The 27,510-nt window shown below is 45.8% G+C and overlaps 1 protein-coding gene across 3 annotated transcripts in view; it reads left to right on the forward strand.

Moving 5' to 3' along the window:
- The first annotated feature begins 4,461 nt into the window (after positions 1–4,461).
- Positions 4,462–27,510, forward strand: part of IGSF11 (immunoglobulin superfamily member 11) — a 122,093-nt gene continuing 99,044 nt past the window's right edge. The window contains exon 1 of one of the 3 annotated variants that reach the window (XM_054842406.1): positions 4,462–4,480. Coding sequence is in view for 2 of the 3 variants with exons in the window: in XM_054842378.1 (XP_054698353.1) it covers positions 19,673–19,745 (73 nt within the window). In the remaining variant the exon portion in view is untranslated. Of the gene's footprint in view, positions 4,481–19,372; positions 19,746–20,798; positions 20,917–27,510 lie in introns of those variants that run through there. The other 2 variants (XM_054842378.1, XM_054842388.1) reach the window with 2 other exon arrangements.

Genomic DNA, 27,510 nt, shown 5'->3' on the forward strand with positions numbered 1-27,510 from the left:
TGTCTTGGGGCCGCAAGCAAGTAGAATTTCCCTTCTGCTTGATGCATTGGCAAAAAAGTCTCTTTGTTCTGCCACAGGCAGGCACCTACTTGCCAAAGGGATGTTACTCATATTTAAATATTAAGAGCAAGACCTTGCCACGGCATGGGATCTCTGGCTTGCCAAGCTCAGAAGCAAGTTGGGCTTCTAGTAATGCAGAAGTAATATATTTCTCCCGTTCTGAAAGCACAGGCTGCATGTCCTGTTGCAGGTGTTGGAGGTGTCGCTCCTGCTGTCTGCGCTGGGCGCAGTGCAGGGGTGTTTCTCTGGGACGCCTGAAGGGAGTGGACCATGAGCTGCGTTGCACCAAGAAGCAGAGGAGAGACCAGGGACTCGGAGAGGAGCATGGAGAAGAGGAAAAAGAAGGATGGTTTTGAGATGGCCATGCCACTCCACAGGGGACAAAGGCCTGTCTGCAGCAGAGGTGTTGGTTTTGGTAGCCGTGATGGCAGTAGCTGCTCTGCACTGTCAGGTCTCTTTGTGCTGCACCAGCAAGCTCCAGGCCCTGGGGCTGCTCAGGGGTCAGTCCAGGCACAGGGTTACCCAGGGCAGGAGGTTATAGGAGGTGGCAAGGCAGTCATGGTCTCTTGCCCACTATACCTATGTGTGCAGAGGAAAGCTGAGACAGTGATGGCCCCTCTAATCTGGAGCAATCAGTGCATCCTGGTTTCTCTGTGTCAGCCAAAGGCTCAGCTCACCACTGTGAGAGCAGTCCCATGGTCTTGTGCATTATGTCCCTCATCCCCATCCTACTCCTTGTTCCTCAAAAGATCACTGCATTGCTTATTCTCCCTCTGTTGTGATCAGGGCAAAGAGAGGTGCTCTGTTGTGCTATACAAGGCCTGGTTTGTGGGGACAAGTCCTCTTCTCTGACTTTGGGCTTGATCTGAACTTTACTGCACACATCCAAGGTGTAAGAGGGCAAAGGGAGTGGGGGCTATGGGAAACATGGCTCAGATGCCAGTCCCTGATCCCACATCCATTCATTTTCCCTTTCACTCTACTCTTTTCCAGAGGTGCTGCTCTGCTAGGTTGAATGTCATCAGGCTGCACAAAACACTTGGTGTCTGTGGTCACAGCAGGTCTGCCTGTCCTTTGGATGATGGGTTTCCAATGAATTTATAGGAGACCTGAACCTGGTAGGCATCACTGCTCCCTGGATCCTAATGTCCATTTCCTTGCTGGGAAAGCTTCAGGAGCTGTGAGGGTGTGGAGCAGCCTCATGGCCCTGTGTGAAGGGATGTGTGTGTTTGTGTGGTGCTGATCACACTGCGTGAGGTGGGAGTGCACCTCTGCCTGTGCACCTCTGCCTCTCTCTGTACACATCAGACCGCTGCCTGAGCTGGGGCTGCCTTCTGCTGCTCTCTCTGGGAGAGGTGCACACACCAGGGCTGCCACGCAGCACGCCTGCTTTGCTATTTTTTTGCACAAATCAGGTGTGTGACCAAAACTGCCCATGACTTAGAATGGGGCTGCGCTAGAGCTGCCAGTTTAAGACATTTTAACACAAGTGTGCACAGAGCCCCTTGGCGCTTTTGAATTGGGCTCTGTCTTGTGTATTATTTTCCATCCAAACAGGTGAGAGGCAGAAATCCTGGGAGCTCTGGAGCACTCAGAGCTATCTCAGGGCTCCTCAGCCATATCAGCAAGATTTACTGCTTCAGGGCTGAAGGACTGAGGCTAGGCCAGGACTTTTGGGAGGAGCTGCCATTGGTGGACCACTGGAAGCATTCCGCTTCTTGTGCCCTGCAAAGTCTACAAGTCCATGTCCTACAAGTCCTCTGCCTGCTTGAGCACAGAAGTAGTCAGCCTGGCTCAGTGACTTGCCTTAGGTGAAGCAGGCAGTGGGGTCATTGTCCCATACTTTGCACTCCTTGGTCTAGCCTATTTGGCTCAAGAGCCAGGCGCTGCACCTGATGGAAGCCCTCTTCCTTCCCTTCACCGCTGTTGGGATGGGCACAGCAGGTCACTGCCACAAGTGGTGTGGGCTGCATGGGCATCCAAACAGGTTTTCATCTGGGGGTGATGCCAGTTGCCTCTACCCGAAGCCTCCACAGATAAGTGGAGGTAGCTGTAGTGATGGAAAAGACGGCTGCCCCAGCTTGCTGGTGCTGCTGCCTTGTCGGAAGATGCCAGCCCTGACCAATCTGCTGGAGAAGCTGTGTGAGTTTCATTCCCTCGTCTGAGTTGTGCAAAATCCTCAACTTAGTTCACGTCAACCATTTTGACGGCTTCAACTAATCTGTTTGGTTTTTTCCACAGCTTGGATTTGGGAAGGCTCCTGTGAACTGGTCTCCCAGCAGTGCTGTGTAGGCTCTCCATCCTTGCAAAGGTAGTGAGAGCAAGCTGAGGTACATCTGCTCTTCCACTGGCATGGCTGAATCTGAGAGAAGGTACCTCCTTACCGCCTGAGGGCATTCTCACTCACGGCCCTGCCCTGAGTTAGTTAAAGCAGCGCAATCTCCTCCCTGAGCTCTGTCATGTCAGTATAAAAGTGGCTTACATCTGCTTTTTAATTCATAATTTCCTTACAGACTTAACTTGGATCATCATAAGCTGTTTCCAATCCTATAGAGTGCGAGCGAAGGCGGGGGGCCTTCAGCTAAATGCATGTAACACCAGCACAATTTTATGGGTGGGCAAGCTCCAAGCAACGTGACTGAAGGCATGTGAATATTCACAGCCATTAAAGTCCAAATAAATACAGTGCGGATGGCCTAATAGATTCAAACAGTGAATGCTGTAGCAGGAACTGCTGTCAGTGTCCGTGAGCAAAGAAAGACAAAGTTCATCCAAAGAAAAAAAAAAGTATATTCACTTTGCATTATTCACCCATCCACAGCTTCTGCTCAGGGAGACCAAGCTGGTAATGGCTGGAACCGGGGAAGGCAAAGCAGAAGGTGCAACAAAAATGGCAATAGAAACCAAGCATTTTTCATCTTTCATCTATTGGTGCTAAACTATTAAATGCATTTGATCAGGGTGGGTAGGACGTGGAGCCCCCAGGCAGGAACAGTGACACACAGTGATACCCCTGAGACTTTCCACGTTGGTTCTGAAAGATGCTCCAAGGATGGTTTGTTGCTGTTGTACCACAGGACCTCCTCGAAGGAAGGAGAGATGCCACCTGCCCATTCACTATGGGACTGCAAGGTAGTAGGAATGGAAGGACTAGCACCTGGCTGGGTTGAGAGGGAAGACCTGCTGATGGTTCTCCTCTCCTTATGCTCTTGAATAAACCTCTAGAAGTTAGCTATCATTAGTGTCTTAACAAATTATGATAAGGTTTTAGGACCAGCTCCTCTGGGTGCTTTAGTAAACCTGAACCTTATTAGACATCTTCCAGAAAGTCAGCAGAGTCTTTGCACATTTTCTTCAATGTTATTAATTTACAAGGGTTACTCAATTAGGAGAGTCCACTAACTTGTAAAACTTTACTTATTTACACTGTTTCTTGGAGAGGGATTTTCTCGAAGCGTGATGATGATAAGCTTGGGCATTACAAATCCTCTTGCTGCTTTTGTCAACAGGCAGCCTGAGAGCATTAATCAGAGATGCATGCTTCCCAGCAGAGGTTTCGCTCTAGTTCCCCGCCGCTGGGCATGGCCCTGCGGTGCAGTGGCTTCCCCCCAAGTCTGCAGGAGCTCTGCACACCAGCGTTAGCCTTTCTCAGGGCTGGAAATCCCATTTGAAAGGCAGCAGCAAATCGGGATGTTTCTCATGAGCCCCTTTTCAGGCAACAGACAAGACTGTCTTTACCTCTAAAGCAAAGCATTCTCCCTAAAGCGTGCATTTCAGCTCAAGGCAATTTTCCTGCACCATACACGTCTCTACTGCATGATGCTTCAGCAGGGCAAGATGCAGGGTAGGCTTGGGCTTCAAAGCATGCTCCCAATCACTTTCCAGCCAAGTGAAAAACTGTGGTTCACATTACTCCTGCAGAGAAGGGAAATGGAGCACAGGGTGAGGAGGATTGTGTTGTGTTGTGACCTTGGAGGTGTTGTGACCTCCAGGCCCTCAAGACTGTCTTGATCACCTTGAGGGGTGTCCCAAATGCTCCTTGTTTGTCTAGGATCCTCCAAGTGATTTCAGTCCAAGCCAGTTATGCAGCTCTCTGTTATTCATACTGCAAATGTGGTAGGTAAATGCTGCTGATCTGCTACTCCTGGGAGGTGCTGGTACACATTAACGGTATGAGGAACTTGGCACAATTTCTGCCCTGCCCCAGCCCGGGGTATTATTTATCCCTGTGTCACTGCTGCAAGTGAGATTTAACAAAGAAGAGTTTCTCATTCCTGCTAGTTACTGAGATTTCGCTCTGGGCGCTTGGTGAATCCTCGTCTCCCTGGTGTGCAGACACTGTTGGTGCATGAAGCGTGAAGTTTCAACCCACCCGGAAGACTGGGACAAGTCCTTCCTCCATGATGGAATCACTGAGACGGTACTGGGGAAGGTGAACCCATCTGCTAGCTGGTTTGGGCAAGAAAGCCACTGTCTTGGGCAGTGAGAAATAAGGGTAGCATCCGGCTGCCGGAACAGGCAGATATTGGAGACACGGAGGTTTTGACACAGGTTGTGTAGAAGCGAATTATTGCTCCTTTTGACCCTTTGTCCAGTGTCTGCCTGTCTGGCTACTCAGACTTCTTTATGTGTTATTCAGAGCATTATTCTGTCTATTGACATTTGCCTTCTTTGAAAGCTTCAGGGAGACAATAACCCACTGCCTTCTTACATGGAAAAATGCCAATAATGAAATTGGATGCAGCGTGTTCTCTCTTCACTAAGAGCTCTATGGTTTCACAGATGTGTCACGAGCGTGTTGGTAGCCTTTGCTGCCTTGAAGGGGTTTGCTTCTTGAAGCAAATTGATTTCCTCTCAGAGTCAACATGAAAGCAAAGTTTTTTGGCCCCGACTGTTCTACAGGTGCCTGTGCAAGATCTAATATATGTGTTACTGTGCATAGAAGGATGTTGCTAGGAAACTTGTCAGAGCTAAATGAGGAAATCCTGTTAATAGAGGCAAGCAAAGGGCCTCAAAAATCTTCCTTTGCAGTCTTGCTGATGTCGTTATTATATAAGCAGGGCCAGCTGTGAAGTTGGGTTGGATCATCCCCTGATGTCAGTGGGCCTGCTTAAATAGTGGCAAAAAACCCAGTTTGGCTTGGTTTTTGTGGTGGGGTTTTGATGTTGCTCTGTCTTGGATAAGTGTCATTGCATCATCTGCATTTTGGAAAGAGTAGGTAAGTGTTTTCTCTCTGGGTTAGTTGGTGGGGACTCTGCCCTGCCCTATTTCACTGTACTGATGTGGTGCTCACTGGTGACCAGTCTGAACCAGCCTGTTGCAGACCTGTCTGAGCCCTGAGTTGGGGCAGTGCTTTCCCAGCTAGCCTGAAAATGTTGCGATGTCCAGAACACTGAGGGAGGTGACTCTTTGCCACTACCTTTGTCTGTCTCTAGTGGAACTCTGAGAGTTTAATTCAGCTCAAAGGTGATCTTGAATGAGAGAATTTCCTCCCCTCTTTGTGGTGTAAGAGGCCTATAGAACATAAGGGATGCAAAGTTAGCAGGGACTGCTAATATTTTGCATTTGGAAGAGGCTCAGGTTACCTGTGGGTATACTTAGTATGTGATCTTCCCCAGTTAGTGCCCCTTGCCTTCTCCTAAAGGCATATTATTTTTGTAATAAGTGCTGCTCTTCCTGCCAGTACTGACCACGAGAAGCAAACCTCTTTGCTTCTTGCAAATGGTTAGGGAGTGCTGAGCTTGCCCTCTTTTGGAGAAACATTAAATTGTGTATGTTATGTACTTTACAACTGCTGTAAAAGTTAAGGCTGTCAATCCTGGCTTGCTCCTAGCTGAAGCTGTGACATTCTGCTACTTTAGCTTCTTTTCTAACTTCTTCAGTACATAATACTTCCCTTTATGTCATTACTTGTTGCATTTCTTTTTTTTTTCTAGCTGGTTCTAAAAAAAACCTCAAAACACCAAATAAATTAACTAAACTCCAGCAGAAAAGGTTTTCTTTGGGTACAACCATTTGTTTTCTCAGCTAAGAGTGACCTGCAGGTGCATGCTGTCAGCTGGAGAGGGAAAGTCTTTGCTATGGTGTGATGTGTGGATGAGAGCACGTTGCATGCCAGCTAAGATTTTTGGAATGGGTTGGGGATGGAGTTGTTCCTCATGTGTCCTGAAGTATAACTCGTTTGTGTGACTCATCCTGAAGGAGCCTTGGTAACTCTTTAGCTCATTGCATGCCAACTGCTCTTGCAAAAAAACCCCCACTGGAATCATTTAGTGAGCTTAAAATGTTTATTAGAAGAATTGTCTCCTCCTTGGCTCGCTAGTGTTCAGATCCAGAAATATTTTTTGAATCTTGAAGGCTTTGCGTGCCTAAAAGATTGTCTGATCTTTTTTCTCCTATCTCTTAGCTGATCTAATAAAAATTAATTCCTTTCCCTACAAACCTTGTCTCAGATACAGCCCAAAGCCTTCACAACTACAACAATACTACTACTGTGAACAAAGTTGCCTCCATCTCAATGAATCTAGCTGTGCAGAACTGAAAGGGAATTAGCTGTGCAACTATTTAAAAATGACTCAAATGCATTTCTATGCACAAAAAGTCATAGCATTAAAATCTCAAGTCTTTTCAGGACATGTGTCCCCTTTGTGCAGCTGGAAATTGCCCTTCCCTAATAGCACGAAGCTCCCATTTCTATCCCTTCATGACCATCAGACATTAAAGATGAGAGGGTTTTTGTTATACAGGGTTTTTACGCCTAGAAAAGCATCGCTCGCCCAGGGCTGAATTTGAATCTTGTCTGTCCTGAGTGGGGATAGTGTGGGGAGAAGTGCCTTTGAAACTGGTGAGTTATTTGTAACACTAGAATACATCTCATTGAAGATGGATTAATGGGTAGAGTACAGCTGAGCTGGTGAAAGGTACATGATTAATTCAGTTTTGACAGAACTGTATAATTTATAGCTTGGATCACACCTCCAATTAGGCATATCACATTCTTTATTTCTATAGCTGTAGAGCCTAGGAATAACATACCCAAATGTCAGCTGTAGCGTGCTTGGTGCTGTACAAACAGAAATAAACATACAATGTGAGAGAGATAGAGTGTGCACCTGAAAAATGTTGAGATTATTTTGGAAGGCAGTGCTGCTCACTAGTGAACTAGGAGACTATTGAAGCTTCCCAGGGTCTGTCTTTGTAGCAGTTCCCTTGTGGAGACCAAGCTTGGTTCCAAAGAGAAATAATCTGGGGAAGGCAATTTAAGAGAGCGGAAGCATTGTGAAGGTGGATGTCAAGTGGTGGTGTAGATGATGCAGGTTTTGGGTGCCAGGGTTGCTAGAGGTTGAAGTTTTGTCCATGAGGGATGTGTGGGTTCCTCTCTTCTGGTGGGGTGAGATGAGATGTAACACAGGGCTATAGATAAGAGGAATTTGCCTGTAAAGGAAGTGGTCTGTCCCAGGCGGAAACAGGTTACTGTGCCTCATTATAGGCATGACCAAGGCGGTGAGGAAAACTGGCTGGGCTGGAGCTCCGGGTTCCTGTAAGGGCGTTAGCTGCCCTTGCCATGGGCCCATCTCTCAACACCAAGCAGCCTAGGGAAAGCAGGCTTAAACTGAGCTGCTGCCCCTTTACACTGGGGGGGAAGGACACCCTGCCAAACAATTGTGAAGCGGATGTCAGTCAAAACTCCTTGCTGCTGTTGCTGCGCTGAAGACCTTGGTGTTATACCTCTACCTGTAGGAATTGCAAGGCTGTTGTAGGAGCTCTGCTGTGCACCTCTGTGTCACACCTTGGGCCGCTGTTCTTTGCACAGCTTGTGATCCCCTCGCTAGCGATTTAGGAAGTATCGCTGCATAAATCAGTATGCACGGAAATAACTTAGCATCTCTGCCAGGTGTCTGTTTTCCTGTAGTCTTCCCCAGTATTTCAGACTGGATCAGTAATGAGCAGGGAGCTATATTTGTGCAAAAGTGTGATGCCAGCTCCTTAAGGATTCATTTATTGGGCTGCAGGCCAAGGCATATTCTGGCCCTCGATTGCCTGTTGCTCACTGCATTTAGTTAATCCAATGGGGTAGGCTTTAAACTTTCGATCCAACAACATGAATGCATCACTGCGCAGTCCTCTGATTTTCTGACTAGCAACAAGTGCATAATGAGAAATGGGGCTAAGGAGGAAAGAATCAACAGTGTTGTTTATCTGAGGAGGTCCAAGATCTGCACTGTGGCTCTGGGCTTCTTCTGGTACAGGTAAGATAAGTACTGTGCTCTTGTCTTTTCACAACATCAAGATCCATTTATGAGATGCTTCTGAAAAATCTGGTTTGTAGCTGCTTGCCTTTGCCTTCCTAGAGAAAGCCAGCTGCTTTGTTCCCTTTTGGGAGAAGGATTCGTCCTTGGAGATGACACCTCTTGGAAACCATTACAGAACATAGTATCCCTGGTAACTGGAGCTGATATTTCTATACTCAGAAGAAATCTGTGCCATGTTAAACAGAGTTTAATGGGTGGGGGAAGATAACTTCAGAAAAAGCTGCTCTGAGCCACTGGAGGTAGGATCGGGAGTCCATGCGAGTTGTCCAAATGTAACCTTACACACAAGGGTAAATTCAGTCCCAAATCCTGTAGTACCTGCATCATCTTTCAAATGGCGATATGTCCAGGGAAGTCACTTAGACCTCACCTGTCCTACATACATTTCAAATTGTTACCAGAGTGATACTACTCCGAGGAAAACTAAGTTGGTTAGCGTGCCCCGTATCAGTATGAGCTTGCTGTGATTCTCTACTGATTAAATTGGATTGAGATTAAGTACTGTTGTGGTGATGTAGAGGCTTTGATTCACTACCACATGTGAAAACAAGGAGAAGCTGAGGGAGCTGGGTTTCTTCAGCCTGGAGAAGAGCAGAGTCAGGGGAAAAACCACCTTTCTTTCAATGCATATGTGGAGGCCATCAAGAAAATGGAGGCAGGCTCTTTACTAAGGATAATTAATCACTGGAATAGGTAGCTCAGAGGTGGTGAAGTCTGTGTCCTTGGAGGTTTTGAAGAACTGAGTGGTCAAAGCCCCAAGCAACCTAGTCTGATTTGAATGTTGACCCTGCTGAAACTTAATTTGCTAGTAATTTTTTAGTAAGAAATTATTCTTTTAAAATTTTTTTGTTCATCTTAGTTGCCTCATAGGCAACATTTTCAATTCAAAGCTTTAAGAAAAAAATCTTTCAAACTCTTTTCTGTATTTGAGAAGCACTAGGACTGGAATATCTCTACAAAAGACGTAATGTGAAGAAAAAAACTTTTTGTAAAAATTCAGTTGAAAAACTTGGACCCAGTTGTCCTGGTTTTGGCAGGGATAAACCACTACACTGGTCTATGCTCAGTTTTTGATGTGTCTAGACAGAGTGAATAATGCTAGGGGTGGTAACAAGGACTTCTCTGAATTATTTCATATTCACTTGCACCCAAGGGCCCACTGGTAATGAAGCCCCCCCCATAGGCTGGTCCAGCACATCCCTTTGAAGAACATGCAGATGAAGAAAAAAGTGAATTTATTATTAAAGACTTAATTTAGCTAAGTTGAGTTGAATCTGTGCTACCAAACTGAAAACTCCAACTGGTTTCCTAGCAGTCTGATCCTCCATTGTTCTCCAGCTGGGTTTAAAGGACTGTGTGCCCCCAGCAGAACGTGCTCTCTCTGACTGACCAACACCCAACTGCTACTAACTCGCATCTTTTTGGGAGCCCCCTCTTTTCAAAAGGACAGCCTCAGTGAAGGTCAAACACTTCCTGCTCCTCATAATGATACGGTATAGAGAAATGCAGGCATGGTGTGATGACAGAGGATGCAGTGCAGAAGAGAATACGCATGGGGTGATGAGAAAAGAGGTGCAGGATACCACTCTATACTCCAGGTTTATAAACATCTCGCCAGTGATCAGATAAAGAAATGTGGACAGGAGAGCTGGGCAAAACCAATAATAAAGAGGAAAAAAGAACAAAATTCAATATATGTAAAAGTTCTCCATATGTAGTACTCTGGATGCAGTGTGGTCTTCAAGACCAAGGAAGGAGGAGTAAGATGTAAAAATGTTGCTAGAAAATATATAAACCCAGCTCCATATGGACCTTAGATGGAGGAGGAAGAAGACATCAGCATCGTGCTCCTTCCTATGAAGAGAAAGATGGGATGTTTGCCAAGCAGTGCATAAAACAATTTCAACTATATTATCGCTCAGACTTTTTCCAGATAATATTATTTCTTAATTTTTTTCCTCTAATAATTACATCTAGGCTGTCATGGTTTAACCCAGCTGGCGGCTAAAACAACCACACAGCCATTTGCTTACCACCACCCCATCACCCCAGTGGGATGGGGGAGAGAATCAAAAATGAAAAAAAAGTAAAACTCGTGGGTTGAGATAAAGACAGTTTAATAGGACAGAAAAGGAAGAGAATAATAATGACAATAATAAACAAAAACAAGTGATGAACAGCACAATTTCTCACCACCCAAAGTCAATGCTCTGCAAGACCCTGAGGTGCCCCACCCCCCAATTATACACTGACCATGATGTCGTATGGTATGGAATACCCCTTTGGCCAGTTTGGGTCAGCTGTCCTGGCTGTGTCCCCTCCCAGCTTCTTGTGCACCGCCTGCCTTCTTGTTAGTAGGGTAGTGTGAGAAGCTGAAAAGTTCATGACTGCTTGGCAACAACTAAAACATCAGTGTGTTATCAACAGTATTCTCATCCTAAATCCAAAACATGATGCTATCTTCTACTACTTTCTTCTGCTAAGAAGAAAATTAACTTTATCCCTGCTGAAGCCAGGACATAGGTAAATAATATTTCTTTGATTAGACTGTTAAGATTTCTATTACGCTGACTATAAATTCTTGGGTTTGCATATAATGTCTGATTCCATATTGTCTATAGAAAGAATTTGAGTGCTATAGTGGCCGTGAAAAAAATGAAATGACCAAAAGAGGTAGTAACTTCCTTGGGTTCAGCTTTGTGCCCTCGGGCATGAGACGTTTTCCTGCCCTCCCAACCTGCAGTACTCCACAAGACCAAGCTTTTCTGGAGAAACCAGCAAGTGAGAGACCACGGACTGCTTGCCGAGTGCAATTTGAATGGCAGTAGGGAAACAGGCAAGATGCAGTTTTCCTCTAAGGGTTGGGGCAAGCAGGCATTACTGCCTCTGCTAGTCATGTCTTGAACTCAGGGCTCTACTTGCTGCATCTCTTTCCGTTCCCTTAAAATGAGAAGGACCGTGTTAAGATTCCCGGAGGCTAACGTCTGCGTGCAGTGGCTATGCTTAGCCTCGCTGTGCTGCAGCAACAGCTACAAAACCCAGAAATGCTTTTTCCAGTGTGACCTGTTCTGTCCCAGACCATTTTGCTAAGATAAGCGAAAAAGTAAGGCAACTGGTGTAGTGGGTTTTGTACTGCTGAGCGAGGCACCTTGCTGAGACCGCTGCTCTCACTTCTCATACTGTAACTGTATTGTTGTTGAAGGCATTCATTGCCATTCACCTTTAGGAGTTTAATTTGCATAATCATTTTTCTTGCAAGGCTTCAGAATTGGCTGATCTGGACTCTCCACTTCAAAATATCTTAACTGTGCTTTTCAATATGCACACAATGCTGTGAGAGAGAACAAAACGATCTTGTTGTGTTACCATAGAGACATCCAGGGTCTAAGAAGGGTTCCTGCTTGAAATTGGACTGTTAAAGGGACAAGGGGCTGTTAAAATTTGATGGAGGGCTTAATTCTTGACCAGGCACTGGTATAAATCGGTGTCATCAGGGTGAAGTGAACTGGCAGTCCCAATGTAGTGCTTTACAAACAGCACTCTTCAGTCCAACTGGCCCAAAGGGGCTGTTGTCTTGGTAGATTCAGCAAAAAAAGAGGTGGAGAGAAGGGGAAAAGGTCCAGGAAATTCACTTGAAGGAAAAGCGTAAAGTGGTTTAACATTTTCATTCCCCCCCTTTTGATTTGAGTGCTAATTAAGAGGCTTTCCTTTGCACTTAGACAACTCAACTTTGCTTTTTAAGCATACATTTTTAAGCACCACTAAATGAAGGTGGGGTGAGGGAAGGTGCAGGGCTGACAACTCTGCTCTAGAGACTGAAGTCCTACGTTCACAGTTAAAGGCAAATAGAGGGACTATAGCTGTGTTCCTGTGTTGACCTGGAGAAAACATGATTTGTACTGTGAGGACACTACCTTCTAAGAGCCTGTTGAGTTTTTAGTGTTAGTGCTGTAATTGTCAGCTATAATGACAGCTTTGTGCAATGGAGGGAGAAGCAAGACATTTTCTATATACATAAAGGGGAGCAACAAAACCTTCTGACAGTTAGCGTTGTCTTTGCTTGGGACTACAGTGTCTGGGCTGTCTGTCAGCATCAAAAGGGTGCTCACAAATGCTATTTGCCAAACTGTTTAAAAGCCCTAGTCCAAATTGGAGAGAGAGGCTGTACTCTGCCCTGTGTTAGTTAATTGATGTGGACCCTGGAATTGTAATCCCTAAATAGGTGTTTGAAAGAGCATTGTTGAACACGTTTTGAAAATTCACTTTTTGTCATTGTGTGACTGTGGTGGGAGATAAAGATCTGCCTTGTGTTATACATGGAGCTATTCCTCTCCTCCCCCGCAGTAGCTGCTGGTTCAGGCTCTTAGGACCTCCTGGCTCTGGAGTCTGGTGAGGGAAAATTTTGATCCTTCCTGCTGTCCTTAAGTCAGCCCTGATGACTTCTTCCTCTAGCTTAAATCCTGGCCCTGATGGACTCACCTGACAACAGTTTTGTTATGTAGTGAGCATGGTGAGGTCTCTAAAAAGGTAGTTCTGCTCTCTTTGCTGTGAAACAAACCCTTTCTGGCCCTGGCTACTGTGAATTATGCACACCTTGCCCTGCTTAGGAAGCTATGGCATATTGTGCCAAAGCAGTATACTCAGCAAAGCTAAATTTGTGCACATCCAAAATACTATTAACTCCTCAGGCACCGTGCACTCTTACAAATACTGCGTGGCCCATGGCTAACACTAAGCAATAGCAGGCAATACTGTCAATAACACCTCGGAAACTTGCATTCCTGTCCGCAGTGATTTACAGGGGGGTTTAGACTCCTTCCAGAACAGGTGAAAGGAAGATCAGCTGGCATGGGCTCAGGGCAGCTTCCTAGTAGCATAGCAAATGCTGACACAAGGAGAGGTTTGAGTCTGAAGTGGAGCATAGGCAACTAGAAATGTTAACCAGCAGGTCGTGTGAAAGCGTAAGCTTATGTTTTGTTCTTATATTGCTTTATTCTTGCATTGCCTCTAAACAGAAGACTTCTTTTGTTGCCACATGGCTACAGAGATTTTTGGAGGAGTCACCCTTGGGATGTGGTTGACTCCCTGTGTTGGAGGATCAAGTCAGCAGATGATGAGTGCTTGTCCCATGAAAGCCCTGACAGACAGGGTTGAGGTGTGCGTTCTCCAAAATTCAGTCACTTTGATGTGGTGGTAATAATTAGTATTACGCTTTATAGGTGGGAAACCTTGCCCAAACTGACCTTTAGGCCAGTGATACATAACCCACACACACTGCATGGGCCAACTGTCTTATCTATGGTTACATTGCACTGTGGATACCAAAGATCTGAGGTCTCCCCTGCCTTAGTCCAGCAGAGCTGTTTTGCTCAGCTGCAGAGTAACTTAGACAATATCGTAGTCCCTGAGCCAAGCAACCCTCCTGAATTAGGAGCAGCCATGAGGATGCTACAGAGATACCTGCATTGCTCTATGGGCTTGTCAAAGTTGGTGTTTGCTGAACATGGAAATCTCTGCGCTGTGCTCTTCAGACTGTCCCGTATACCCCTGGGGGTTTCACCATTACCTGGCATATCTCTGACCTTTCTAGATAACTTACTGGATTAAAAGCTATTTCCGCAAGTTATTGATACAGACACCATTAGCAACACCAAGATTAAGCAAAGTGGGCCATATGTCTGCTGGCACAAGTGTTTTAGCCTCTTGTTTTCCTCGTTTTCAGTCCTCATAAGAAAAAGCAAGTCAGTGGCTGAAAAACATTATGTGTGTGTAATGAATGTCAAACAGTTAAGAAATGCAGAAAGCTGCAATGTCTCTTATTAGACCAGTGAATGTAATAAGGAAAAAACAGATGGGTTTTCAGGCATGGAAGCCCTTCTCCAGGTCAATGTGACCAAAAATGTGTTGATATTTTTCAGCTACATCAGCTGGTCTAGTAAAAGTTATTGCTTCTCTGTAGAAGTTACTGCACCTCATGTATCTTTAGACCATCAGAGCCACAGCAACACTGTTACTAAACGAGATTCCTGAAGACTCATTTTGTATCACAACTGCAGGAGTATGTCCACATGAGTCCTAACTGTAGTGTATTTCTTCTCAATTTTGTCATCTATTTATTTTCTGTCACAGCTGTGTGTAATAAATTCTTTCAGCAGTTCTGAAAAAAAATGGAAGAGTGATTGATTTCAATTTTCAGAGCTTTATGGGGTGTGCTACTTAGAAGACTTGTCATTACCACTATTTGCTGGTGTTTAGTGGAAGATTTAATTCACCTAGTGTAATGATTTGGGGAAATCTGTCGATGTACAATTTAGAAAGTTATTATGTAAATGTCACTATTTTGAAATGCTTTTATGTGGATGCAGCATCCACCATTTGCTAACAGGGGTGGCAGTGTGTGTCCGACAAGGTACAATGGACAGTTGTTAACCACAGCAAGAACAGTGTGTCCAAAGAAAAGATTTAGTTGAAGCCTTGGGGAGCAATTTGTTCCAAACATGTCTGTGTGGACTGGGTTTGGGGGAGTGGAGTGAGAAAGCGATGAAGGATTTCAAAATGTTGAATAAAAAGCTTTGATTTTGTAGGTGTACACTGAAACACAGAGAGTCTCTGGGCAGGAGGAGGGGAGAGGATGGGATTTTGTAGCTGAGTAGGTTTGTTTTTACTGTGGGAGCAGCCAGGGAAAACTCAGAAGAGGTAGAAAAGATGGAGAGACTTGACAAGATTGTGGATTAGCTCAAAGAACACTGAGATATTCCAGGGCAATTAGAAACCGGAGGGGTGGGGGTGTAGAAGTGCATTTATTCCTCATGCTACTGAGGAAAAGAGCACCTTGCAGCGTGCAAAGCAAAGTTGTTGTGCTGCAGGTCCTACATGCCTGCGATGAAGGAACCAGACAAACCAGCATGCCCGCGAGGGTGAAAAGGTGTAGGGGAAGTGGTGTCGCAGCCCAGCTCCTGGGCGCTTGAGAAGCTTGGCTGTATGGCTCCTTTCCCATGAAGCGGGGACAGGCAGAGAGCGACAATGCTCAAGGTGTGGGTCAAAGTGGCCTTGGAGAAAGAAACAGTGCGGTGGCCTACTTCGGGGCTGAGAAGTTTGAGAGTATGCCTAATCCACTCGGGTTTCCATGGACACATCCGCTCCTGCCATCTGGCATTGAAAGAGTGCGGAAATTTGCCTGTTGTTTCAGGGCTGGTTTTGCAGGTTTTGCTGCATGGCCAACGTGCAAGCACGGGTCGTTGCTGTGGCAGGGATGAGGTTATCCTGACCGGCGTGTGGGAATCCTTGCCCAAAAGCCTATGTTGGCAATGCGTTGGACTCACGGTGCCTGTGTTGGGCTGCATCTGACTGAACAGAGAGGGCAGATGACAGTAAAGTAGTAAATACCCACCTTTCCCAGAACTGAGGCTCCTGCACACGGGCTTGTGAAAACAGAAGCCTTTGCACTTGGGACAGTATTTCCACATAACTGCTCCTGTGGCCCGGAGAAGAAAAAACCTCCTGGGATAGATGGGTTGACAGCAATATCGCTGTTTCTTCTTCTGGATAGTGACATCTGTTTTGCATACACAGGTGTTCAGCAAAATAAATCTAGGTGTTTGTTTTAATTTTTTTATTGAAAAGGTACAGAGATAGTTAATTGGGTGTATCTCCAAAGGTCTGTTGAGTTTCTTCTCAGATAGAGTTTACAGATTGAACTGTTTTAATCCTATTTCTGCTGTCAAAAGGAGATAACCAATTCCACAGACTGAAGTTATTAATGATCAACTGAGTAAATTTTATACATCTCTTTATATCTTGGAAGGACTGAAGCTGATTTTGATCAGTTTATAAGCAATGTCACCTTCAATAAATTCCCATCTGACAATAGATAACCTAGTAACAAGCTAGGAGACAGCAAAGGTGATGTAAGACTTGGCATCTATTGCAGCTCTTGAACCCAACTGCATCCCCACTGCTTTTAAACCCATGTTAAGGGAAAAGAAAAAAAAGAAGCATAATCCTGGAAAAAAAGCCTTTTCAAATTTGATTCAGAAAGATGTTTTTCCCTGAGACATGAGAACTGCATTACTTATCATAATTCTTTCAAAAGAAAAAGCAAGTGGGAGTGGTTTAATTTTTCTCTCTGTCCTTGCCCAGCTTAGCGTGTAAAGTCTTGGCAAATATCTTGGCCATTCAGTTTAAGGATCCCATGTCTGTTCTTGTGAGCAATGTAACACAACTGAGTCCTGCAGTGGTCACCTGCCAGCATCTGATGCTTGGGATATTGCAAATGTATCTCTTCTATCCATGATGTGCTATTCCATCAGTGCCAAGGAAGAAGTATAGACATTCACTGGTGGGAGAATAGACTGCTGGAGCAGCAGATATATGTCTGCTTGTAGCTCTAGCATCCAACTGGCTGGAGTATGCTGCACTCACTGAATAAATGGCTGGCATGAGCCTAATATTTTGGGGAAGGCTCAAGGGCAACTCAAGTAGAAATTCAGAGTTCCAGGAACAACATCTCCTCGTCCACGTCCTTTCTGTACAATCTGCAAGCTATTTTTGGAAGTGGTGGTAAGGTGGAGAGGGAGCCAGGGTGAGAGGGCTGACTGGTGCATCTCAAGATTATTATTCCCTGTGGCTGCTCCATCCTTCTGGAGCAGGGCCACAGATTGTTCTTGCAGTTGCTGTAAGAAGCAGCTAAAGTCACTTGCTGTGTCACCGTGTTATGCAGGTATGACATAGTATCTGCTGTGGTCACCAGATCCTAAAGGTGATTAAAATACTCCCTGCTCTTACCAGCTTGGGTCAGAAGGGAGTCATCTGGGTCTATTCTGGGCAGAAATGCTTTCTTTGACCACCAGGCTCTCGATTCACGTAGTGCTTGCTGCGGACTTTAGGAAGCACATTAATTCAGCCATTGTACAGGGCAAAGTGATCTTTGCTGTTTACCTGCCAGCTGATGCACAGCAGGATTCAAGGAACAGTCCAAGGCGAGCTGGGATGGCATTTGCCAAATGCAGTGTGTCCTTATACTAATACCCACGCTTATTTCCACTATGTCAAGAGAGCTTCCAAGTCTTGGCAGATCAGGAAAGCAGCGCAGCAGTCCTAAGGAGAATATGCAATTTTGCTTGTTTTCACTTGATTTTTCTTTGCACCTTTTCATCCCCAGAAGTTATCTGAAGGAGCAAGGGTAGTGGCAGGCCACTGTGCCCAATGTGCTCTGTGCTCTCTGCCCTTGACTTTGGTGGAGGAGGTTGTGTTTCGCAAGAAACATTCATGGGCTTTTATTGTAGTTAGGAGTGTGGACATACCCATTGTGTTCCTCCAGGTGGTCACTGCATATACTCACAAGGATGGGGGTCTCCTGGAGGTGCTGCTGAATAGGAACATCATGTTCCTCTACCCTTTCTGTAGATGAAAAATACAGCAGGTCAGCTGAAGGAAAGAGAAGCCGTCTGAGGGAGCCTGAGAAAACTTCAGTCCCCATATTGCCAGAGAATGAGGGAAACAGCTGGGCTATGGCTGTCCCTTCAGTGCTCTTCTGAAGTGTTATGCTTCAGCTGCTTGAGCCTTTGCCAAGAGCTGGCTCCTTAATGGAGCAAAACTCTTAGCCTGCCTGCCCGTGGCAGGGCTGGAGTGGAGGGTGTTTTGCAAGAGGTACCTTTTCACTCCATTGTACCACCACTCACTGAATGAAATCCCAGCCCACGTGGGAGTTGGCAGGAGTTGTTTTTCTGCCTGATAAGGTCAGGTCAACCATTGCTAATCGTAAATAGAATTAGTGGGTCTCTTCCAGAACCAAGAAAATCAGTAAACCTGGACTGCTAGGGTGACATTTTTACCTAGTCCTCTGGTAAAAGGTGCCAAAGCTTGATGCTCGGCAAGGCAGAGTTTAACCTAAGCTTGTTAGATGGTAGCTGGTTTGCCACTTACTGTTTCCACAGGCACCAACTTACCTTTTTCCTGTTGCTTATTCATTTCTTCTCTGCTACTCTGGACATTTTTCCTTGCCTTCCTCACTCCCAAGTGCAGCTCCCCCCTTCTCAGTGGGAGTGTAGTCACATAAAGGGTCAATGCAGCTTTTGAGGCAACTGAGGAGGTGCCGAGCAACTGGGTAGGCTGAGCATGGGAATGGGTACTCCCAGGGCCTCTTGCTGGGAAAGAGGTAGGGAGAACCTTCAATAAGGTGGACTGGCTGCCTGCAGGATGCAAAGGTTGCACAGCTCTGCTTTGGTGGGGAGGAAACTTTGCATAGGGGAATGAAGCAGTCGTACATTTTTCAGAATTGTTAGGGGATTTTTCTGAACCAAATTGCTTATTATTGCAAAACTAACATGGTCAGACTTGGACGGGGAGCTGGGCATGTGGAAGGAGTTGATCTGTGCGAGCTCTCTGCTTTGATCCTTTCCCTGGATGATGGCCCTAAATTCGTAAAGGGTTTCTTTCCTCCATTCCCACCCTCTACGTGCATGCTTGATGTCTAGTGTGCTGGATTTAGATTGATTTTTCTGTGTAGCCTTAAGGACTGCAATTACTTAAGCTTGCGACCCTAAATGACACAACTTCTTGGTGATTCTTGTGTTATGTAGTATTGCAGGGTCCCAACTCGGAGAATTGCCTAATTCCCTTCAGAGATATCTTGGTCTGATTTTTAGGGGTGCTGAACACTCACGTCTCACGCTCTCTTGAATAGCGTGGTTAGGGTGGCTCATACCTTTGAACAACAAGCCAGCAATGTTTATACCGTGCGCTGCAGCAGTTCCTGGTCCCATGCAGCCTGTCCTAAATAATTTGCTATGTGCTGCCACTCTCTTCTTCCATGCAGCTGTAGGCAGGTCCTGGAGATAAGAAGCCCCCGTGGGGGTGCAATCTCCAACCTGTGCTGGACAGCGACTACTCACCCTGGCCCGTGTAGCATCCCCACGGGGAGGGGGGGCGGGGGGGGAGGAGGAACGAAACGGAACCCCAATTTGTGGGTGGCCCGCGCAGAGAAGGAAGGCGATGTGATGTGCCGCTGCGTGCTGGGACGGGACGAGCGGTACCGTGCGGGGGGTGCCAGCCGCAGCCCGGCGGGTTGCGGGGGCGGCTCGGGGCCGCCAGGCTGCGCTCTCGGGCCGGCCGCCGCGCCTGCCGCCCTCCCCGGGCTACCGGGGCTTGGGGCACGGCGGAGCCTCGCCGCGAGCGGGCGGTCCCGGGACGGCGGCGGCGGCACCACCACCACCGGCGGCACCACCACCACCGGCGGCACCTGCGGCTGCGGGGAAAGGCAGGGCTCGGCGGCCCGATCTGCGCCCCTCGCCCGGCCCGGCATGACGCGGCGGCGCCCCGGAGGCGGCGGGAGGTGGGTGCCGGTAGCCCTGGCCGCGCTCCTGGCCCTGCGAGGTGAGTGCTTGCACGGGTGGAGCGGGGCGCGGTACCCGCGGACGGGGCATCGCCGCGGGGCCCCGTCCGCCGAGCCGGTGGGGAAGTTTTTGGTTGCGGTCCCGCCGGTGATGCTCGGAAATGCGGCGGCGGGTGAGCGCTTTTGCAGGCAGGCGCGGGGAAGGCGCGCTGGTCTGCTCAGTTCCTTTTGCTGCCTCCCCTGCACCATCCTTCTTACAATTATTATATATATATATATTTATTTTTTTTCTTACGGTGCTGTAAAACTTGCTTTAAACTGCGCTTCATGTCATGCTCAGTTGTCTGGGCCTAGCCCCTTGATAAGCTCACCTGGGTGGAAAACTCTGGTCCAGCCTTCAGGCCCTGAGGCAGCAGGGAACTTTCTGCAGAGATGGTGACAGGCTGCCTGGAGCGCTCTGTTTTCCCCGGGGTTCTTCCTCTGGCCTCCTCTGCCTCCTCCTCCCAGGGGCACGACAGGCTTTTTCAGCCCTAAGATAAGCGCGTACCCCTGGGGATGTGGAGACCCAAACCACTCCATCACCTCCTGCCCCCAGAAGCCCTCTCCAAAATAAGGTGTATACCCTGGTCCTCTGTGTGGAGAGGGAACAAATTGATGTGACAGATGCTACTCACACCACGTAGTGCATTGCTGGAGAGCATGAGGAGATGATGCAATAAGGGAAACAGAGGAAACCACAAAGTGCAAAATGTTCAGACTCATCTGTTGATCAGGTGTCAAGGCCTTCTTTCAAGTAATGCCAAACTTTAGAGCAGTCCCACTTGGTTATGTTTTACTGAGGTCTTCAAGGTAACTTTCTTAAGGTCTGCTCACTTATGCAGAGGTCCACTAAGTAGTTTTGCGGAGGTCTGCTCAGCAGCGAGCAGTGCAGAGCTCCGCCAATCCAACTGGGCACTGCTGCCGGCCACCTTTGCTGCTGGGAAGCTGGGGAACCTGCTGCAAGTAATCCCTGAGAGAGCGGGAGGACAGTAAGAAATGACAAGATCTCCCACAAGAATACCAGAGATGTCTCGGTGAGGTCTGGATGAAAGTTCCTTGCAGTCAGGATCTGGATGGAGTCTACTGCTTGGGTAGCTGTGCCTGGTTCTCACTGCCCTGCGAGGTGCAGCAGGCCATTCCTCTCTGCCTGCTGAGAAACAAGTCTTGTGATGGGTGAGATGAACTTTTTACAAATGCATTAGCCCTCAAAGCACCCTGAGCCCCATCCTCAAAAAACATTTGGGAGTCCGAGTTGCATGCATTAACTGGAAATTGCACCTGCTGACTTCAGAGAGATGAATTATGGAAAAAAGTTTATTAGCATTTAATTGAAAAAAATAGATCTCAACTGTTTCCACACTTGATGATATTAATTTAGTTTTTATACTTTTCCCAGTTTGGAAAGTGAGTTCAAGGACTTTCAGGTTCTCAATGCCACAATTTTGTCTGCAGACATTGCAAAGGTGTAACAGTCTAGAAAGTCACTGTGCCTACTGCAGTTAGAGGCAAATAAATGATGTGTTTCTGTTGATGTAATATCCCTGCAAAAACATAGAACAGTAACCAGATTTAAGGTTAAAATTAAAGGGGCATTTAATTATCTCTTTAGGCAAAAAGAATGACTCAATACTTAATTTTCTTTTTTTCGGTTGAGGGCATGTGGGGACAGTGACAATGGACAACCAGGCACAGAAACACATCTTTCCATAAAGTATTTATCTGCAATAGTGTAATGCTTTTTCTTGTATTTTCCTTAAGATTTAAAGATTACCTGAATGAACGCCTGTCTCTCAAGCTTGTTTTTTGTCTTAGGAAAAAGTCTTTAAGAGACAGTAGTAGACGAAAATAGCTGTGGCACAGAGTTACTTCTGTGTTACATGGTGGTTCTTGAATTTGAATTCAAAAGGAAAACTCTAAGGTATAAGGAACAGACATACGCTCCTGAAAGCTGAAATAAAATTGGGAGAGTTTTTCCTAAACAACACTTGCAGAAGATCAGTAAGTGTATTTCTGCTCTGAGTTGCCAAGTCTGGTTAGGAAGAATGATTTTTTTTTTTCTTTTCGAGGCTTTCAATTGGTTTAGAGGACAGAGAAGAAAAATGATGGGGTCATATGCAAAGTGGTACCTAAATGAAAGGTGAAAGGTTTAAAAGTTAAAGGATCAAAAGCTGTAAGAGTGTATAATCAGAAGAAATACTTGATGCCAAACAAATGGAAAGTATGTGTGTGTGTGGGAAAGTCCCTGGAGGTCATTTTGTCATTCTTGCACTTTATGCCTATGATAAAATACAGTCAGACTTTGTAGTGAATTGTCAATCTGGTATTATGGTCCCATTCTCTTACATTGTTTTGCAATTTGTAAAATAGCAATGATTCTTTTTAACTGGAGCTAGATGACTGCTTTCTCTGGGCTGTAATACCGATGTTGAATACTCCTGGGGCAGGGGCAGTGCCTGTGTCTTCCCTCTAAAGCATTATGAGCATAATAACTTTTGTGGAAATAATATTTTTCAGGCTCCCTAGAGAAGTTTAGGGAAAGATAGGAGGGAATTCTGTTTAGAGCTTTGAAACCAAACCTGTGATTGCAAATCAGTCCTGTTACGTAGCCAGAAATAGCTTACTGCAAATTGTCAAATGTGTTAGAAATCACACATTGGGTACAGCTAAACTGCGGAACCAGCTTTTTTTTTTAACTGCGTGGTGTTTGGATGCTGTGATATGGTGCTGCAACAGGTGAGATGTCAGTGTGTTACAGTCTGTTGCAGCTGGATCTTGCTCGATCAGGGTGGGGTGTGCGTGTGCCTGGCAGTAGTGCATCAATGCAACAGCAGCTCTGCAACTTTTCACACAACTCTTCTAGTCCTCACCTGAAGTCACCCTCCTGGCAGCCTGAGGTTATCACAGCTGAAACTGAGCAGTTAAGTTTTGGCCTTGCAGCACCCTTGTGCTAGCCCACATATCCTTCTCAGCCCTGCACCAGGTCCTCAGCCCTAGCAAGAGTGCACTGTGGCAAGGAACTGTGGCAGTTCCTTGCTCTTCTGTGCTTGTGCATTTTTTTTTTTTTGGAACAGATTGCCATTTGTGTCAAGCTGTGTGGTTTTGTGACGTGTAGATAAATCATTTTGCTCACGACCTGACCTTGGTCCCCAGCGGTAGGCACAGATGCATGAACTACTTCTTGCATCTCTGAAGTAGGCATCCTTCCCTTATTTTGGAAACTGATTCTTTATCTCTATTTCTCCGGTATTGCCTGAAACCCAATTTTCTTTTGTAAGATACCCTTCTCCGAGGGATTTCAAAGTGCCTCGAGAACAGCTTTATTTAGTTGCTCAGTAGTAATATGGATATACAAAGTATGGTATAAACAACTCATTAAGAAACTTAGAAATCATTTTTCCTGCCTTCACTGGGGAGATGAGATTTTATTATTATACCAACAGTACAGATGGAGAAAGTGAGGCTCAGAGGCCTTGTGACTCAGTGAAGGTCAGTGGGTGCTGGTAGTAGTCCTGAGTGTCTTGGTCCCAACTGTAACCACAGGAGAATGCTTAATTTTATGCAGCAGGTTAAGCAATGCTGTAATGGTACTCTTTAGGGATGTTCACTACTAAATTGTGGTGAGTCATCTATATTTAGCAGGATGCTACTATCATTGTGCTTTTTAAGTAAAGTGCTTTTAACACAGTTTATTTCAAGGGGAAGTGCATGCACTGAATATATGTTCTTTGTAGTTTTTCTCCTCGTGGAGCATTAACGCTGCCTTCCCTTTTGTAAATGTTCAGAGAGAGATTTAGCTCCTGGTTGTTTAACAGACAGTAGTGTAACAAAGACAGTTCCCTGGTTAATACTACCTTGTGTTTGCACAGTCATTTACGAACATTAACTAATTGAGAGTCTCCAAACTTACTTTGTGAGGGCAGTCAGTTTGATTTATAGCATGGAAAACTGAAGTGTACAGAGATGAAATGATTTGCTTGCTGGCAGGTGGGACATCTGTCCAGCCTCTCCTTTAGAGAAGTCACAATTATAGGGCTCCTAGTCATATGCCACCCCACCTTTCTCTCACAAATGTTTATGCACCAGGGAGAAAGCACAATATTATTAATTATGCATGGTGAACTGTTGTGGTTTTTTCTTATGTTTTCATCTCTTTTGGAGATTTGGAGGTCACTTGTGTCCATTGTGGCTTCTGCCTTTTTTTTTATTGCTTGAGCTGGGCTGAGGGCAAGTGTTCTGTTTTGTCAGGATTGAGGAATTTTAGCTTCATTCTGAAAGGAAATAGAAGTTAAATGCTTTGATGGTTTTGAAAGGAAATTTTTGAGAGGATTTCCATCTTAGGTCAACCAATACTGTGTTTCTTTGTGGAATTGTATTATTATACCATGAAAAAATACCCCAAGCAAAAAGTTAGTTTTATGTGAAAGGTCAAAACTTTTGATCCTAAAGATGCTTGGGATGGATGTTTCTCTTTCTGACAATTTTTCCCCGTTTTTCTTTTGAAACAGTTATGATTTTACAAAATACATCATGTTTGATATGGCTTGGTTTAGTGGAAGTATCTACAGTAAAAGCCTTAGTAGTTGCTATTTCTTATTTCTGCAGCGCATTTAAAAACAACAGTGACAAACCCCAACTTGCAGCGATTGATGGTATCTATGCACAGTCTCTGTCCGTTACTTTTGCCATCTTGACATGCGCATGCAAACACCATGTAGACAACGTGGCATTTTCTGTGTCCTTTCCTTATTCATCACACTGTAGAACAACACTATTTGCACCAAAGGAAGCAGAAAATGGCGTACAGACTAAGATAAGTTTCTATTTAAGAAATACAGCCTGCTTGTTAATCTTTGTTTCCCCTTCTGGAGCAGTCACTGGAGAAATCAGAACAGGACTAGCGGCTCAAGCTCGGTCTCTTTTTACTCGTGCATGTGCAGAGCCACAGACCACCTCCTGGCAGCACAGCAGTACTTGTGCATTTGCATATCTGCATGAAGTTAATTCAAGTGTAATGTCAGTATTAGATTGATCAGATTGCTTACTTATGGATATAAACGTGTACATTTTTTTTCCTCGCATCCTCATGAGTCAACCCAGCTCTGAGAATGTGAGCTAGATTGTGTTTCACAAGCATCAGCAGGAGAAAGCCGATGTCTGAACACCACTCAGTTACATCTGTGCTTTGGTTTTACTCAAAATGCAGAAGCCAGGAATGTCATTTCAGGGGTGGGGGGGTGACACAGACACACTCTGTTTACAAGGTGTGGTGCATTTCTGCAGTGGCTTGTCTAAGCAGCGCTGGGTCGGGTCAGACCACTGGTCTGCAACATGGCCAATGCTGGATGCTGCAGCAGGGGCTGTGGAAAGCCCCACAGAGAGCACTCGGTACCAGACATTTAGTGAAGAGGGTGTGATGCCATGCCAGTGCTACAAGATGTCCTAGGAGAAGGTTGGTGTATATATTGCTCTGGACTTCAAAGCCTACTCAAGCCAATTTTCTTTTAATTCAGGGGGTGCCCACACTCCACTTCCTTGCCATAAAATGAATTAAGTCATATATATTCCTCCTACCAGTGCAGAGCAAATAAAATGTCTGTCCCCTCTCCTTTCCTCAGGGAAGCCCCCTCTGCTTGCAAAGCAATGGGCGTAAAACTTCCCCTCCTTGCCAGGAGTGAGGTTGAGCTGGGTCGACCGAGCCCCTTCTTGCAGCCTCTTCAGTTATTGGGGGGGCTGGTGTGCGGTCCCGCTGGGCACCCAGACCTCAGCCTCCCAAACGGCGTGGGGTGTGGGTGGGCTGTCCAGGCTTGGCTCTTCCCCTGCCTGGCGTGTAACTGGCATCTGCCAGGAGCAAGTGGGTTGGTATATTCTCTCTGCATGCCCACTGGGGACATTACTTCCTAATCCTTGTTAATTAGAAGTTGGCTAATGCCTGGAAGCATGAGGGTGTAGTGCTGCTATAGTTTTTTTCTTTTCTTTTTTTTTTCTTTATTCTACCTGAGATATCAGTGGATGTTCCCAGTATCCTTATAAATGCACAGGCCTCTGATTTCTGCTGAGCTCTTGACTTTACAATAACATGGGTTAATCAATCTTGGTAGTTAATTATGGGCTGTGTTTAGAATATGCAGAAAAAGGAAAAAAAAAAAAAAAAGGAAGATCATAATAGCTCCTTATGTCTGGTCACATTTCCTGCTCTTCAGTTGCATTGAACAACCTTTTCTCTTTCTCTTACAAAAAAAAAAAATTAAAACCACAGAAGCACCTGGTTCACTTCTTCATACCCATTTGATAATTTCTTTCTAGCCAGCTTCTCTCCAGATTAAATTGTCCCAATTTTAACTCTACTTGACCAGTAAGTGTTACTGACTGGTGAACGATGAAGCCTTTCTGTGCCTTCTGTATTTTCAGGTGTGCCATCCAGAAGTAACCTCAGAAATTCCAGCTGAGGGTGCACTGTCAGTGTTCACAGTGGCATTTTAGTACTTCCAGCATCTTGTTCAGCCTACGCCTTTAGACATCCTAACAGCTTGCTGGCTTTTTTGACCACCATTGTATGATGAACAGATGTTTTCATTGAGCCGTGATACCAAGATATTTTCCTCAAGTGATTACATTTTAATTAGAGCCCCATGGTATAGGAGTAGTTCAGATTATTCTCTCAAGTTCTTATCACTGTCTGTTTGGTAATGTTGAATTTCATCTTGCATTATGCTGCCCACTTGCCGAGCTTTGTCAGATCCCTTGGAAGTCTCTCTCAATCTTCTTTTGTCTCGGCCAGCCCAAATCACTTTGCCAGCTCCCTGTCTCTCTTCCAGATATTAAGGAACAGATTAAACCACACTAGAGCTGGTATGAAACCTGAGGGTAATCCCTTGTAATCGGGGCCAGAGCAAGGGCTGGGGGAGAGGGGCTCCTGCACCTCCGAGCCTGGGCACCTGAGTGGTGGGGCAGCAGCTCCGGGCTCAGCCTGAAGCCAGGTGGCATCAACTGCACCGGGATGGAGGGAAGCAAGGGGTGTGTGTGTGTGTGGGGGGGGTGTCTCCCACCCCAGGCAAGCAGGGGACAGAGCTGGCTCTGAACTGGCATCCTGCCTGGAATGGTTTAGCAGGCATGCTTTGAAGTGACTGAAAACTAATTGCTTAGTCCTGTCCTTTTCCTTCCAAATTTGAGTGGATTGAAGGGGGCACGTGTTCCTCTGAGCAGAGATCAAGCTGTTTTGTCTCCTGTTGTGTACTTCTAGGGGCTTAGGAAATTTGACCAGTTTAACTGCACCTTCCAGGTTAGCCTGTACCCTCTCTTAAGGAAAGCATTGCTAACTTTGAGAAACACCTGACTTAGCAAGAGCTTGCATGTCTTTGCTAGCAGCACAGCCACTTGAGAAATGTCATTCTCCTGCTGTTCAGCAGTTTTGGACTTGTCCTTTGAATATACTGAAATGATTGTTTTTTGACTTTTGCAACTTGGCCTTCAATTTTGTCCTCAGCCCTCCTAGCTACCATCTTATGAAGCAACTGCTTAGACTGAATGACTTCTTGTTCCTTTTGTTTGACCACACAATGTCCTTCCTTGCTTCTCAGCAGTTTTTTGTTCAGGAGCATCGAGTACCTTTTCAGAGACCATGCTGAGATCACTTCAATGAACCACCGTGCAGAGTGTAACAACTCTTTCCCCTGCTTTTGGAGTTAAAGTGTTTTGACCGTTTTGCTTGTAATTGTCTCTTGTAAGGCGTAAGAGGTGTGATGCAGAGTTCTGGTGCCGTTTCTCTTA

This window comes from Grus americana, chromosome 1, assembly GCF_028858705.1.
Source record: "Grus americana isolate bGruAme1 chromosome 1, bGruAme1.mat, whole genome shotgun sequence".
Lineage (NCBI taxonomy): Eukaryota > Metazoa > Chordata > Aves > Gruiformes > Gruidae > Grus > Grus americana.